At 38.5% G+C, this 15,871-nt stretch overlaps 3 protein-coding genes across 6 annotated transcripts; 2 read left to right on the forward strand and 1 right to left on the reverse strand.

Moving 5' to 3' along the window:
- Nucleotides 1-214: 214 nt before the first annotated feature.
- Nucleotides 215-3,586, reverse strand: si:dkey-266f7.9 (uncharacterized protein LOC100006223 homolog). The gene is made up of 4 exons (XM_017422232.3): nt 3,486-3,586; nt 2,430-2,509; nt 1,087-1,657; nt 215-965 (listed from the first exon to the last, which is right to left on the reverse strand). The coding sequence occupies exons 2-4, from the start codon at nt 2,471-2,473 to the stop codon at nt 693-695; spliced, it is 888 nt and encodes a 295-aa protein (XP_017277721.1). The 5' UTR covers nt 2,474-2,509; nt 3,486-3,586; the 3' UTR covers nt 215-692.
- Nucleotides 3,587-6,153: 2,567 nt separating this feature from the next.
- Nucleotides 6,154-8,133, forward strand: rpz2 (rapunzel 2). The gene is made up of 2 exons (XM_017422075.3): nt 6,154-6,230; nt 7,082-8,133. Exon 2 carries the CDS (start codon nt 7,126-7,128, stop codon nt 7,819-7,821), a length of 696 nt encoding a protein of 231 aa, XP_017277564.1. The 5' UTR covers nt 6,154-6,230; nt 7,082-7,125; the 3' UTR covers nt 7,822-8,133.
- Nucleotides 8,134-8,594: 461 nt separating this feature from the next.
- Nucleotides 8,595-15,447, forward strand: krit1 (KRIT1 ankyrin repeat containing). 4 transcript variants are annotated; one of them, XM_017419946.3, is made up of 17 exons: nt 8,595-8,703; nt 10,370-10,539; nt 10,647-10,800; nt 10,879-10,971; nt 11,078-11,207; nt 11,290-11,533; nt 11,661-11,776; nt 11,886-12,029; nt 12,141-12,297; nt 12,612-12,719; nt 12,922-13,078; nt 13,208-13,359; nt 13,457-13,623; nt 13,778-13,865; nt 13,945-14,151; nt 14,295-14,411; nt 14,733-15,447. In XM_017419946.3, exons 2-17 carry the CDS (start codon nt 10,438-10,440, stop codon nt 14,820-14,822), a joined length of 2,226 nt encoding a protein of 741 aa, XP_017275435.1. In that variant the 5' UTR covers nt 8,595-8,703; nt 10,370-10,437; the 3' UTR covers nt 14,823-15,447. The 4 variants fall into 4 exon arrangements, with proteins under 4 accessions (XP_017275435.1, XP_017275444.1, XP_037831819.1 ...); XM_017419955.3 differs by having other exon boundaries at nt 8,609-8,703; nt 10,357-10,539; XM_037975891.1 differs by having other exon boundaries at nt 8,628-8,816; nt 10,357-10,539.
- The last annotated feature ends 424 nt before the right edge of the window (nt 15,448-15,871 follow it).

Genomic DNA, 15,871 nt, shown 5'->3' on the forward strand with positions numbered 1-15,871 from the left:
GAGGCTGGATTTTGTTAGCTGTAAAGACACTAACTATTTTAACCCCCAACCAATATGTTTGGCTTTTTTACATCAGCTGAATTGAGGTTTGACTTGATATCTGTCATGCAGATTACATTCAACGCCATTAGGGCTTCACACATAAATCAGAAGAAGGGAAACTAACTTGAGGCCAACACCGAATGGAATGACTCGTTGCCACGTCCCCTGAAAGAATAACCCAAAAATTTGTACAGTAATTCCTTCATTTATTTATGAGATGCCTTGCATTTTCCATTTTACCAAATGTTTGACCAAACTTTACCTTCTCTTTTTAGATCAGACACAGTCAGCTTCATTGTTACTGGACTCATCGGGTCATTATTTCAACTTACAAGAAATAAATGGTGTGTAGAGAATATTTCTTAAGCAGCGTAATCAGTTAAATCTTCCATACAAGGGGTCAAAACTTTAAATGCTTCATGAGAAAATTCTAATTATTCCCATTATTCCTGTCCAGGATGCACACCGCCTCTTGCACAATGACTGCTGGAGTGACCCAGAAATGAAAAAGCCGGTAAAGAAAATGGATAGGTGGATGGATATATGGTTTGAAATGTTAAATCTGAGTTATATAAGTCAAACATCAGCAGTTTGGTCATATTTATCAGCACAAGCTGCAGGTTACAGATCATCTCTTTAGCCCTAATGACTCATTGCAGTTGGAAGTCAATGATAATTTGGATAATAGGAGCAGCAGGGAAGTCCATGCATATGATTCCAAAGCGCTGGTTCAGGTCTGTCTTGGCCCGCAGGTAGTCATACAGCCTTGGGTTGATGCGCAGTGCAACAGCTCTGGGGTGTGCCAACACACCGGCTCCACTGCTGTAGGTGAGAAAAATCTGCTTCATGTTTCCTGCAGGTGCAGCCTCAAGGTGTTCGTAGACACTCTGCCATTTCTCTTCCAAATGCAGAAGTGTAGGCACCTACAGAAAAAAAGACAATTTACTGGAACTCAAAAATATTTTGGTTAATTTCAGGCTCTAATATTTTGGTCTAAAACACTGACAGGCACAAAAATCTGTGGTTGAAAAAGGTTTGTAATACCTTCCAATCATCAGCTATGTCTAAGGAATAATAGCGCATCCCCAAGTCTGGCCCAGAAAAGTCCTGCAGAATGATGAGTTTCCCTCGGGCCTCGCCCATGGTCGGCACCAGTCGGCTGTGCCACAGTAGGTCCCAGTAAGCGTAGCGGTGGATGTAGTCTACCACAGCGCTGTAGATGTTATTCGTCTCACTGAACTCTTCTTTCACACGCATCAGCACCGTCTCAGTTGGGTAATTGTGCAGGAAGTCAACCACAGCCTCTAAAACATGGCCAAAGTGTCCTCGCTGGTAGGACACTCCGTGGTGGAGAGTGAGGTTCCCGTTGACGTAACGCAAACGGACATCTAGGAAACGAACGCCGGCCAGGAGCTGGGAGGCCAGGCTCCAGGTCTGACACTCAGAATACACACCGCCATACAGGGCCATGGTGTTGTGGGTTCCTGGCATGGTGACCTGAGACAGCAGCCTATCGTCAGGAATGCTGGCCATCCAGTAAGGGTTAAGGAACTCTGGGTCGGGTGTGTCATCATAATCAGGTCTCTGAATTGCACCAGTACTAAAACCAATCACTCTAAAAGCAGCAGAGATTTAAGACACAATCAGTAGCTATCCCAGCAATGAACAAGTATTTGAATGAAAATATTAGGCTTTTTAAATTTACACAAATAAGAGTAAAACAGATTTTCTAAACAAGGTTACTAATCGTGTTGAATAAAACGTGAATTTATAGATTATATATGTACATGTTTCGAAAATGTCAGGCAAAAAGGATTCTGACAGATGACTCAAAGGGGAGGAATCAAGGCTCTGTACCATTCTGTTTAGTTAGGATGGATTCCTGCTGAGCTAAACTGTGGATAATGGAAGCAGAGATCATGAAAATCTGAAAGATTCAGCTAATCTGCACAACAACTTTATGGACAACATTTCCCAGCATGGGAGATAAGGATTTCCACTTCTGTAGATTTTGAATACCGTGTTTGTGATTAGTAGGTAATTTTGAGAAGGCCAAGATGATAATTAAGCCCGTCCTGTCAGGGTTGAAACTGAGCCAAGGTTTTTAGTGGAAGAGGTTAAAGTTTCTGGGTGTCGTTGATGACTGAGGATCAAATGGAGTGGGCTACTGATGTTGGTGATAGAGGAATAGGGATGGTTAAAAAATAAAAATACAACTGACATATTGAAGTTTAAGACTTTTTACAGCTGCATTATACTGCACCTTTTGTAGATATTTATGCATAAATTGTGCATGTATGCATCAATTAATGAATTACCACATACAGTTTAAGCTTATCATGTAAAATTGTTGAACCTTGTTGTATTCCCTGTCTGAAGTCACTCACCCCAGCAGGACCATCAGCTTTGGTACCAACTTATACATTTTCATTTGACCTTGAATGATGTAACTCCTTATGCCTGAGTCCTAAAAACAAATGCAAATTGAAAGCAAATGAAAAAATGACAACATTTAACTTAATGTAATAAAAGAAATTGGACATTTAGATGCCAATTTACAGAAAAGCGGGAGAAATATAAGAGATCTAAGAATTAACCTCCCTCAAATAGAGCCAAAACCAGGCTGAGCCAGTAATAAATAAATTTAAAAAAATGAAAGCCGCTGACAAGACAGCAAAACATAGACTAAGAAAAATACATGAGGCTCACCAAAGAGCAGAAAACTGAAATTACTAGGAACACAGACCCAACTCAGGAGGCACAGCAGGCACAGCAGGAGAGGAAACGAGAGGGTATATATGCACAGAGACTGAAGAACTCAACAGAGACACCCAGGTCATGATAACAGGAAACAGTGAAGAGTGAGCGGAGCAACAGGTGAGCAGAATTACAAGGAGACACAGAAAACATCAATCCTCTCAACTACAGGTGTCAAATTCAAAGGTCATATTAGAAATTCAGATTTTTCACATAACAGCCCTGCAAGGTGCAAAAAAATATAAGAAAATAATTCTCTTGTTTTTTTTTTTATTTAATCTTATCGAGCCAGGCAAATCATTCCGTTTTTATTTATATTGTTGCCCTGGAAAATGGCAAAATCCTTTGAGGAATTTGGGTAAAAGGTGAGAAAGATATCTAAAGTTAAAAGACAGCAGCACATTTTTCCAAAAACACTTGACTCAGTTTGGTTCAGAATATTAAAAAACAACCAGGGGTAGGCTGAGGTTGAACAATCCTAAAAGGTAAGGCACTTTGGCTTCATGAAAGTATGTTGGTCAGAATAAAAAACAAGCAGTGAAAACAGTTGGTTTTATCTGACCTGAGGTCAGCCTCGGCAGGGCCCATACTGACCAATTCAATGGCAGACTTAAACCCTTCTAATCCCAGAAACTGAAGCTGGTTGCTGCTGAGTCAAACCTGCAGCTGTTTACTGCAGTTCCTACCTGAAACCAGGATGTGTTCGGCCTCAGTCCAGCTCAGGTGCCAGCGAACGATGGAGGGACAGACAGGAGAGGACACAAATGGACGTTAACTGGGATTTTATGTGTGTGTGTGTGTGTGTGCAGCATGTTTAGTAGTGTTTGTGTATTTTTACATGGACCCAGGAGATCACAGAGGGGGGGGGGACCCAGGGAGGCAGCTGAGCTGAGTGTGGGTGGGAGCACAGAGGTGGTACAAATACCAGGAGGTGGGGAGGAGAGCGGTACTCAAAAATCCTGAGTTAAAGGGTTTCTTTAATTCTTTGTTGATGACTGTATTGACATGAAATTATCTCTTAACAGAAATGACAATAAAACACTTTAGATCATTAAAAAAAAAGTAAAATTCAGGGAACACATCAATAGAATAACGATAATAACTCATGTTTACTTAAAACGGTACAGTACACACGTTTGCCAGGGCTGACTCTTTTCTCACAGGCTTTCTTATCATTTATCAAAATATTGATAACGTCTGTAACTGTACAAAAATAAAGAATTTCAAATGAGATAACTTAGTACAACAATAGACAGGGAATAAAACTAAGTCTATTAAAAATGTTTAACAGATTGGTGAAGAAAAAAAAGACTTAAAACAGACTTTGTGTCTTTATTTAGCTTTAATAAAACAAACTAATAGTGACACAATGAAGTGTGTGTGTGTGTGTGTGTGTGTGTGTGTGTGTGTGTGGTGCATTATGTCAGAAAAAGTTCTGTTTGCTCAGACTGAAATATTGTCAGGTGAAAAATAAATACACGAAGGAACAAATGAAACAATCATCACAATGCAACAAAATGTACCAAAAATATATAATAATATATTATATAATCTTGATGTATTAAATTGTGAATAAAGCTAATAAACCAAATAAATTATAGTCACTGTGAATGAAAATTAAAGAATAGGAAACTGGTTGTAGCTGCAGCTTCTGAATTTCAAACATAAAACTTAATGGGTCACCAAAAAAATATCAGAAACAAAATGTAAAATTTATATTTTGACAGAAGCGTCACACAAAACAACTGATCTCAGGACAGCTCGCGGATCCTTTAAAATGCAATGCAAAAACTGAGTAAATATGGGACAGAAGAGTGTGTGTTCTGGTGTGTGTGACACTTGGAAAAGTTAGCAGGTGTTTTCCTGCTTCATTTCATATCACTGTCCAGAAGGTCAAGTGTTACACAACAAACTTGTCCAGTTAAGTAACATTTGGTTTGTTACCACTACAGAATATACATCCTGAATGAGCAGAAACTCTTTCAGTTTAAATTAAATATTTAGGACCAAATGAATCCAGGTTAGATGCAGGAAAATCACTGACTAAGTCAACAGAATTGTAACAGATTTATGTAAAAAAAGATGCTTGATTATTTCTGTACTTCACTAATGATGTCTGACTTTAAGAACCACTTCTAATGAAAACATTTCTCAGGTCAGAGGCTGTTTTTGTTCTGATTAAAACATACAGACATTTCCTCCAAAAAAACTCCAACCCTTTTCATAATGCTCTCACTTTTCATCCTGTTCCAGCGTTTCGTTAAATTACCTTTAAATGGCCGGAGTTTGTTTTTTAAACTGTGAATTCAATCAGTCATGTTCATTTAAGGTAACAGAGTTTTTTAAATACTACTTTTATCAACAGGAATCTGGACTTGTTACAAAATAAAAGGACCAGCTGGTACTAATGTCAACAAAAGTCCCTTCATTTTATCCCGGTCATGTCATAAAGGTGTAAGAATGAAGAAAAAATGACATACTCAGACCTCGACAGGGAAAAGGAGAGATCCAACAGGCATGAGTGTTTCTAAGGATATTTGAGGAAAAACTCACATTATGTTAGTTTTGTTATTTTGGAACGAGCATAGAAACTACAATTACAAGAATACATTCCTAATTTAACAGAAATTGTTTATTTTTAGAGGCTGTGTGAGCTGGTAAATCAACTCAATGCAGGTTACTTATTACCAGCACATTTCTTGTATTGAATGGGTTAATTTTAGCTTTTATATATTATCTTACCAGATGCCATTTCAGATTGTTTAAAAGGGCCAGAGCTAATATTGATAAATGAAACAAAGTAAGACATTTTATTTACAACTTGACTGAGCTTGACTCTAAACATGAATCAGTTTTAGATGCTCGTCCAATGATTACTTCCTGAAAGTTCATTCAGTGATTCATGACTTAGTTTGAAATCAGTACAAACACACCCACCCACCCCCACACACACACGCACACCCACACACACACACAGTTGGCATCTTTAACACAGACCTGTGTAAAGTCCTGCCAAAGTATTCACAGGCATGTACTTAAAGACTTTTAAATGAAGCTTAGACAGCTGAATGGTATTTATTTCCTCATTACTAAGTAAGTTGTGCTTTCATTTATGTTAAGTGAGAATTTCACGTCTTCACCTCATCTTATTACATGAAGCCAAAGGAAGAGATAAGAATAAAGGAAATATTTAAAAGCTTTGTTGCGGCCTGCGGCAATGACTTATATGGAATTGGCCTGCGGTCTGCAGTCCAATCATACAGCTGGAGGAAGTCCTCTCATCCAATCAGCACAGAGCAGGATTCACTTCCTGGTGTTCACTTCCTTATTTGGCAGTGATGGGTGGTGCTTGGCGGACTATCATTTAAAATGGTGGAAAGCAAAGCCAGGCAGCAGAAGTAGACGGAGGAATCTAAACAGTTTTATCTCTGGTGAGTAAATATGAGGCACCTTTGTAGTTTCTAGTTTCAAATCTGAAGGATGTTTAATCTCTGTGTGTGAAATCTGGGATTGATTTGAATAAGATTGACTGATTAATTTATGAGCTGTTGGAAATCAGGAAATGGGAGAAACTGGCTGGAAAACAAAACAACGGCTCTTATTGAGTTTAACATTAAAAAATGGCACATTAAACAGCTGCCAGAGGTTGTTTCAGAGACTAAAATATGTTATACAGAAGATATTTACTCACTACTGTCAGGTTGCTTCCAGTTTGACTTGTATTTATCGAAATAAAGACACACCTACTGTTGTTCCTGAGTAATTTTTCCTGAAGGACAAGATTGAGAGGGATGATTAATGCCACAGCTATGAGAAACATGCACTACAATTTAATTTAGGTCTGTGGTCTCAGAAATGTGGATCTGATTGCTTTGTATTTCATCTGTTTAACAACAGATCAAATTATTTGTTAGGATTGATCAGTAAAAAGCATCACTTGGTTGATAGATTTACAACTCTTTTTTTTAAGTAAGTCTTTTAGGGCTAAAATTCCATTATTGTGTTGCTCCTTCACCATGTCTTTCTTTGTTTCTGTCATTCTAGCAAAAATATGTTCATACTGTTGGCAAAACAGCATGAACAACAAGTCAAGCTGTTATCCCCATTTTTAACACTTAATTGAACAAAATAAACGATATGAATAATGAAAATACTGTTACTTCTATTTTTGTAATAAACATGACGTGTATTATTTGCTATAAACCCCAAGTTTTGTTTTGAACGTATCAAATGAAATGATTTAGTTTAAAATGTTGCTCTTTTTATTTTTACATCTATGCAGCCTTCAGCATCATTTCATGTGGTGAAAAAAAAAAAGCTGTAGTCATGGATGATAAACAAAAAATTAAGGAAGTTGCTGTCAAAGTGTTGGGCTACCTGGAGACAGCGACCTCCTTTGCCGCCTCCATCGACCCCATGTTTGGTATCGTCTCCTCCGTGGTTAGTGCGGCCCGAGATACCTTGGATGATGGAGATGGCCACGATCCAGCTCTGGACAAGCACTTCAAGGAAATCAACACTAAACTGAAGGCCATCTCTGAAGAGAACCAAAAACTTGTGAACCAGATTCGTGCCACTGAGGTGAGGGATAATTTAAAAAAGTACGAGGACCGCATCGAGCTCCAGTACGATCGCTTCATTGAGATGATAGAAAAGGTGAAGCGAGACCAGGCCCACGCTAACAAATACATGGATGATTTTAAGGATCTTTATGAGAGGCAACACTCTGAAGAGGCCCTGCTTGTGTATTACAATAATGTGACAGGGAAGGGAAACTTGGTGTTCGGCAGACCTGTGCTGGAAGTGTATATGGATGCCTTCAACCGCAAACATGAACCCATGAAGCAGCTCTGCCTTCACATTGGGCATCTTTTCCAAAAAGGCCTTATCGCGCTGATGGGCTACACAGCTGTTACAAAGGATGATGAAGAACAGATGCAGGACAAGTGGTATCCGAGGGTAAAGGAGATCCAGGAGAAGTTCAGTGAAGTGCTGAACAAGTGTCAAAATAAGTCATCCTGAATACGGACCCACAGAGAAAGCATGTTCTCTGGGTTTGATAACAGCAGCACAGAAGTGGCTTTAAAATAGGAAACAAATGGGTAAAAAGACAAATTAGGTAATGTTTAAAATCTATATGTAAAACCAAAGCCATGTTACATGTGAATACCTAAGATACAGCTGTTCTTTTTTTTCAATATAGTTATTGTATTGATTGTATTTGTTGTACGCAAAAAGACCACAATAGCTGTCATTTGTGTCACATATCTATAAATGCTGAAGTTTTATACAATGTGTTTAAAAAAATAAATAAATTACTGGAAGTTGAGTTGAGGTGCTGTATCTGTGTGAAATTTGTTCCTGGGTTATAAACATCTATCTATCTATCTATCTATCTATCTATCTATCTATCTATCTATCTATCTATCTATCTATCTATCTATCTATAAAAAGATGATATTGTTAATTATACATAGTTAGTAGTTACTAACTATAGAATATTTCTTGTGTTGTAGCAGCAGCTTCCCCAAACATTTACTGGTTGCCTAGCAACTGTGTTGCTAAGTTAGCAAGTAGCTAGTTGGTATGGAAAGCCCTCGTAACACATAATCAAACCACAGCGACAAACCTGCTTCTCTCTCTCTCTCTCTCTCTCTCTGTATATATATATATATATATATATATATATATATATATATATATATATATATGAACTACTGTCTAGTCAGTGGGACATTATTATTTAATACTGCTGCACTGACTCCCCCTCACCGCTAGATTCCGCTGTTGTCCAAGTGACGCTGCTGCGAGCAAACGTAATGTGATTCTTCTGTTTGTCTACAACCCTGCCCTCAGTAAAAAGGCCTACAACTACTTCAACTCCCCAAGTGACCGAATTGAAAGGTAACCTGGAGCCGCTTCCTGACTTTGGACTGTTTATTAAACACAGTAAGAGTTGTCGGAAAACCGGCAGGAGTTACGGTTTGTCCGTTTTCGTAAGAGTCACGTCGCATTCGGTGAGTTTCAGCTGCTTATCGAGCGGAAAAGCGGGGGGGATGGATGACTGTAGCATCCCGGCTATGAAAATACGGATGAAGTTATAAAAGCAAACTTTATTTATGGTTGACAAGAATATATATAAGCATAAAATAAACCCATCAGCACATTATGAGTCGTAAAAGACACATTATATTCACAAATTTATGTAAAAGCAGTTTAAAGTCTGATTTCCGGGGCGTGACCTTCCTTTGAACTCAAGTCGGTTTCTGAACTGTTACAGAAGTTAATGTATGCTGTTTATTGTTTTAATACATGTATTACAGCTCAAACGTAGATAAAACCTGAATTATATATAGTATATCACATAAAAGGTTTTACACGTACTGTTTACACGAGTTAAGTTAAAAGTTTAGATGTTAAAAACTGTATGTTGTTGCAAAGCATCACATGCGCAGTATTAGATGGCTTTTATTAAATATATTAGTTAAACATATTTAATACGTTAAAAAACGTCTTATACTGAATATGTAAAACAGCACAAACAATGTTTTTATATTCATTTTTTTATTCATTACTGTGTAAACACTCATTTTCATTATATTTTGCTTCTAAGGAGTCAGACTGGCTGTTTGTTCATTTCCTGCCTAATACCACACTTGTTGTTTTTCTTTACAATTTCTGTTTGTTGTCATTTGTTAAACTGCCTAACTTTGTCCTGTGGATTATTCAATAAAATTCTTAAAATCAAGGGAATAAACCAGTAATACATGTAATAAAAACTTAACAAAGATCCAGTTGAGGAATACTTGTTAAGCCACTTTGCTACAAGTAAACTGTTTTTAAAAACTAACATTTGTTCCAATTTTTCAATTTGAAGCTATAAAACATGTCAAAGAGAACAATTTGACAGGTGTAAGGTAATATTTTTGCATCAACAAGGTAAAAATGTGACATATCTTGGCATGGTATGATCAGTAAGTCCTTAAAATCTGTGACAAGTGGAAAAGCAGAGGGCTTAAGAAAAATCATTGGGCCTAAACAAACCGAAGGCGAAAGTCAAGAAGCCGTTCTTAAAGATTAAAACATGAAGAAAAGGTTTAGATATATGAGTTTGCACATGAACTGGACTGAGAGTCAGTAGCAACAAGTGTCACAGAGTGACGAATTTAAATGTGAAACAAAGTGTTTCCTTATCCATTTGAATAATTGAATGATATAAAAAATTGAGATTATCGTCAGACATAAATATGGTCACTTTGCTCTTGGTCTCCTTTTTTTTTAATAAGGTTCATGAAATGCAGCGTGGAAATGTTTGAAGTAATTTTGTAGATATAAAATTATAAATGAGCAGGTGATCAAAGCAACAAATCCTCACATTTTAGACCATAAAAACCTTAGGTTAAAATATGTCTTCAACAATAAGATCGACAAAATTGTGGAAAATAAAATTCTCTTGATGATTGAATACACTGATTATTTTTTATTTTCTATCACCCTGAATACTGCGTGCAGGATCACCTTGAGCATTAATGAATTTCCGTCACAGTTATGATGTAGTCTTTTGTTTCAGGCATGCCTCTCCACAGCATTTGGCCCCCATGTCAGATGTTTGCTTGGGTGTGAAGAAAAGACGGCACAATGGGCAACGAGGACGGCTTAGAAGATGTGTTTGTTGCCGTCATTCGTCCAAAGAATCAAGTCAGCCTTACCTCAAAGGAATACAAAGCCAAAGCATATGAGGTACACTAAGAAGCAGTTAAGCAATTACTTCAAACATTTTATAAGCAAAGAAAAATGTGCTCTAAAATATAAAAGTAAAATATACTTTTCCTCTGACACATTAACAGATCCTGCTGAAAGAAGTGCCTTTGGAGGGGAAGGAGAAGAAAAAAAAGAAAGTCCTTCTGGCAACGAAGATTAAACCAGAAGACAAATCTAGATCCATATTGGATTATGTTGATGAAACAATGAGACCAATCTCCAATAATCAAAGCTTCATAGGTGAGAGTGAGACATCTTTGGATAAACACGAAGACTGATATGACCGTGTCAGATTATATGAATTGTTTTTGTTTGCAGGAAAGCGTGTGGTGCATATGAAGAAATTTATCCTTGAAGGTGACAATGAAGGGAAAGAGGCCTCCCTTTTTGTTGTGCCAGTCAGCGTTAAAGGTGAGCAGAAAATATGTTTTACAGAACCAACTCTGCAGATTTTGTAGGATGTGTAGGATGTGATTTTGGCTGTGCATGATGTAGATTAATGAGTCCTTCTGCACAGACAACAGCAAGTCCATCCACAACTCTGGGAACCCCAGCTTTTACTGCTTCCAGGACATCATGCGTGTGTGCAGTGAAACCAGTACCCACTTCTGCTCCATCACCTCCAAGATGCTCCTGGCTTTAGACAAGTGAGAATAGCTCTGTACATGCACTTATTATTGCTCCTTAAAACTGCTCTGGGATGAGTATCTGGATATTGCTCCTCCACAGATGGTTAGCAGAGCAGCACATTGTGCCTCAAGCCATCCCCGCCCTCTTCAGGCCGGCTCCTGTTGAGCGCGTGAAGACCAACGTGAACAACCCAGCTTACGGCAGCAACGCCAAACTAACTGATGAAGGTCTGCACATGGGCTACACCGCCCTGGAGATCAAGAGCAAGATGATGTCCCTGGAGAAGGCAGACATGTGCATCCTGAATCCACTGTTTGGCTCAGATTTGCAGTATACCAATCGAGTAAGAGATCGCCACCTATGTTTTGTTTCGTTACAAAAGAAGCTTGATGAAGACAAGAATTTGTAGCAGAAAACTCGAGTTTTTCTTTGCACTGAAATTTAAATCACCTTCATTTTGTTGTATGCAGGTGGATAAAGTTATCATAAACCCGTACTTTGGGCTTGGCGCACCAGACTACTCCAAGATCCAAATTCCCAAAAGGGAGAAATGGCAACATGGCCCCAACTGTGTGACAGAAGACAAGTGAGTCTCATGCTTACATGAACCACACGAATGTTTACCATCAACTTTTGCTCCTGTGTTTTTTTTTTTCTCTACATGTAGTTTTCTTAAAATCCTCTTGTTTCTGTAGGGAGCACCAGTGGGTGGAGGACTTTCCTCTTCACCGCAGTGCCTGTGAAGGAGACACAGATCTGCTTTCGAAGCTTCTCGACAGCGGGTTCTCAGTCAAGCAGCTGGACAGCGATCACTGGGCTCCCATACATTACGCCTGCTGGTGAGTCCAAGAACACCTAGTTTTGAAAAAGAGGTTATTTTCTGAGGCTTTGCTTTGTTCCCTTTTGAAGTGAGTCACTGTTAAGCTTGGTATTTACGTGATTTATTCCAGGCACGGTAAAGTTGAGGCGACAAAGTTGTTGCTGGAGAAAGGCAACTGTAATCCAAACCTGCTGAACGGCCAGCTCAGCTCACCTCTGCACTTTGCAGCCAGAGGAGGCCACGCTGAGATAGTAAAGCTCCTCCTGCAGCATCCTGAGATTGATCGGGTACAAAACATAAAAGATTATTTTTTCCTTCTTTTGTTTTTGTGCAGCCGTTTGTAACAATTAGGCAGACATTGATATTATTAATATTTTTAACCATACGTAAATAGTATGTTGCTCCAACTTTCATTTAATTTTTGTAAATAAATAGGTAAATATAGTTGCATGCTTTCCTTGTTTAGGTTTTACACATTTTTAGCATGGTGCACATTTAGCCAGCACATTAGTGTGTCACAGTTCGAAATCAAAACCCCAAAATGCAGTTTAAAGGAAAGTTAAAAATGGGTGCATTTTTATCTGAACTTTTCCTACAACAGCACATAGAAGACCAGCAAAAGAGGTCACCTCTGCAGGTGTGTGAGGAAAACAAACAGAATGAATGGGAGGAGACGATTAAACTTCTGCAGCAAACTAACACCAAACCAGTGAGTGGATTTTTATATTACTGCTTCTCTTTCAGCAAATATACCAGTTTTACAGCGATGTTCTGTAGTTCATAGAAAGAAAAGGTCATTTTTATAGAAAATTTAAAGCAATGTGACATATTTTTATGGTCACTAGATGGCGCTGTTTCCTCAAACATGTTTTGCTTTGTGTAGAAGTTATTTATGTTTTTGTGTTCCACAGTATGAGAAGGTGCGTATATACCGCATGGATGGCTCCTATCGCTCCGTGGAGCTAAAACATGGCAACAACACAACTGTGCTGCAGATAATGGAGGGAATGCGTCTTTCTCAGGAGACCCAGCAGTACTTCACCATTTGGATCTGCTCAGAGAACCTCTGTGAGTCCTACCAGAAATTAGTATTTGTTTTTATTTTTTTAAACCCGAAGTGCTCAGTTAAAATACTTTTATAAGTGTACTATTGTTGTAGAATAGCAAGAAGATTTGTGTGCATTTTGTGCGTATCAGACCTGCAGCTGAAGCCGTACCACAAGCCTCTGCAGCACCTGCGAATCTGGACAGAAATTGTGACGGACTTGACAGTGCTGGATCCTCAAAGAGAGACACCTCAGCTCTTCCTTCGCAGGGACGTCCGACTCCCACTTGAAATTGAAAAAAAGGTACCTTCCAGTCAAAAAGAAGCTTTTATTTACAGCCTTAACTCTGTTGGATGAGCCAGAAGATGCCCTGACTCTGCAACTTACTGCTTTCAACAAGGTCGAAGATCCGCTGGCAATCCTCATCCTGTTCGACGAGGCCCGTCACTGCCTCCTGAAGGGCTTCTTTCCAGCACAGGACAGCAAACTGATCACGCTGGCCAGCCTCCTCTTGCAGATCATCTATGGCAACTATGAGAGCAAGAAGCACAAACAAGGCTTCCTTAAGTAAGACTTGCATTTTAAATAATACCTGCCACTCTAATATCCATTGTGATAAAATTAACCTTTTGCTGGTTTGTAAGGCTAAATGTATTTGAATTTAATACAAATCTTTTGTTTACTTGAATGAAAAAAAAAGTTTGTTTGTTTTATTCAACAGTGAGGAAAACCTGAAATCAATTGTGCCGATATCAAAGGTAAAAAGCAAAGCATACCACTGGACCAACAGGATTCTTCATGAGTACAAGGTACACTTAGTTTTTTAAAAATATTTTAAATAATATCCCACTGTTCCTTGAGGTAATATGAGTCCCATTTGTTTAACAGGCCCTGAGCACCAGTGAGGGAGTGAGCAAAGAGATGCACCACCTGCAGAGACTCTTCCTGCAGAACTGCTGGGACATCCCAACCTATGGAGCAGCTTTCTTCACAGGCCAGGTCTACACCAAGGCCAGCGCAAGCAACCACAAAGTCATCCGCGTGTACGTCGGGGTCAACACGAAGGGGCTGCACCTCATGAACATGGAAACCAAGGTATCTTCTGCCTGTCAGATTTTTCTCTTTGGTCTACATATATGAGAGTGTTTATTCGTTGAACAATTACTGATAATCGCATGAGAGTACAGGTGTGGGTTTCATTTTGTAGAGCCCTGTTTTAATCTTATTGCGTCTCGCAGGTTCTTCTCATCAGTTTAGAATATGGCACGTTCATGTGGCAGCTGGGACATGCCGACCAGTACTTCCAGATACACAGCGGTGACAACAAAATGAACTTCATTGTGCACACAAAACAGGTAACTAAACTCACGTGGAGTTAAAGTTTCAGGAATTATTTGCATTTTGTGGTTTATAGTACCGTTTAGTAGTTTTGATCCACCCCTCTTCTCTTTATTTTTGCTTCCAAGGAGCCAGATTTTCTTGTCGTCCTTTAAATTGGTTTTATGAACATTTCTTCTGGCTTTCAGAGCTACTGATGCACATTGAAAGATTATAAGAAAATCTGTCTCCTTGAGAGCAAAATATAAAGACGAAGGATGGCTTTGGTAGAGTTACTGTATATCTAAACAACTGAAGTTTTGCATTACCTTTATCTCTTGTTTATCATTTCCTTTTAGTCTGGCCTCATTGTGAAGCTTTTAATGAAACTGAGTGGACATATGACTCCAAGTGAGAAAGGCCCTACAGATAAATACGCCTACGGCTGAGAACTTTTAACAAAACCACATCTGCCAAAAGGGTGAAAGCAGGTTCTTCATACTGACCATCATCATCATCATCATTAGGGTTTTTACATTATCAGCCTTCGTGCTCATGTGGAACACTGCCTACGTGAGAGACCAAGGTCAGACGGCGGGCTGGCGGGCGCCGCGCCATCTGGCTCTCTCAAACAATGATGTGTTATGTGTTTTTGCTATGATCAAAGCATGGCCTTGGCTTGCTCAGATCAACCCCTTTTTTCTTCTTATTTCTTCTTCCTTTAAATAAAGAGAAAGCCCAAGTGGAGGGGCAGAACTTCCTGGACAGCACACTGTTAGCAGCTGTGGTGGAACTTCTCCTCTTTGCGAAGGCCTTCATAAAGACAAATATTACTCTCCGGTGTGATTCTTTTTTTAGCGAGTTTTTATAAATAAAAACCCTGACAATCATCATCGGACTGCAGGAATATTAGAGATGGAGGCTCGGCTTCTCCACAAAAATGCCTCATTTTGTATAACAAGCTCATTGATATCTGTTGTGACTTATCTTTATGTATTTTGATAAGTCATGTATTTTGATTTGTGTAAATATGTTTTATTATTTAATGTTTAATAAAAAGATGTATGAAGAATATTTGTCAGGTATCTCTTAATTCATAAACAACCACATAATTACAACAGGTTTTTATATTTAAACAGAAGAATCTGATATGCTTTCAGACCCCCTTATGATGGACATTTTGCAATTTCATTGTATTATTTATTGTGACAATAAAGACATTTTATCATAGTATAAAAGTAAAACATCGAAAAAAAATAACAGTATTATCTCCCCTTCAAAAAGCAAAGCCACACTAATGCATATGAGTAAATACATTGCAGAACTCAGAAATAATTTTAAGTTTATATATTAGGAAGGTGTTTATTCACTCCTACTACGAATAATTAAAACCCATTTGAAGAGACTGAACAGGAATGATAGTCATTTATAAAAAAAAACTATGTAGCCAAGATACTGCTTTTGGCATACAGCGTTAGCACTATTAAGTCAGTCAAAA

This window comes from Kryptolebias marmoratus, linkage group LG5 (assembly GCF_001649575.2).
Source record: "Kryptolebias marmoratus isolate JLee-2015 linkage group LG5, ASM164957v2, whole genome shotgun sequence".
Taxonomy (NCBI): Eukaryota; Metazoa; Chordata; class Actinopteri; order Cyprinodontiformes; family Rivulidae; genus Kryptolebias; species Kryptolebias marmoratus.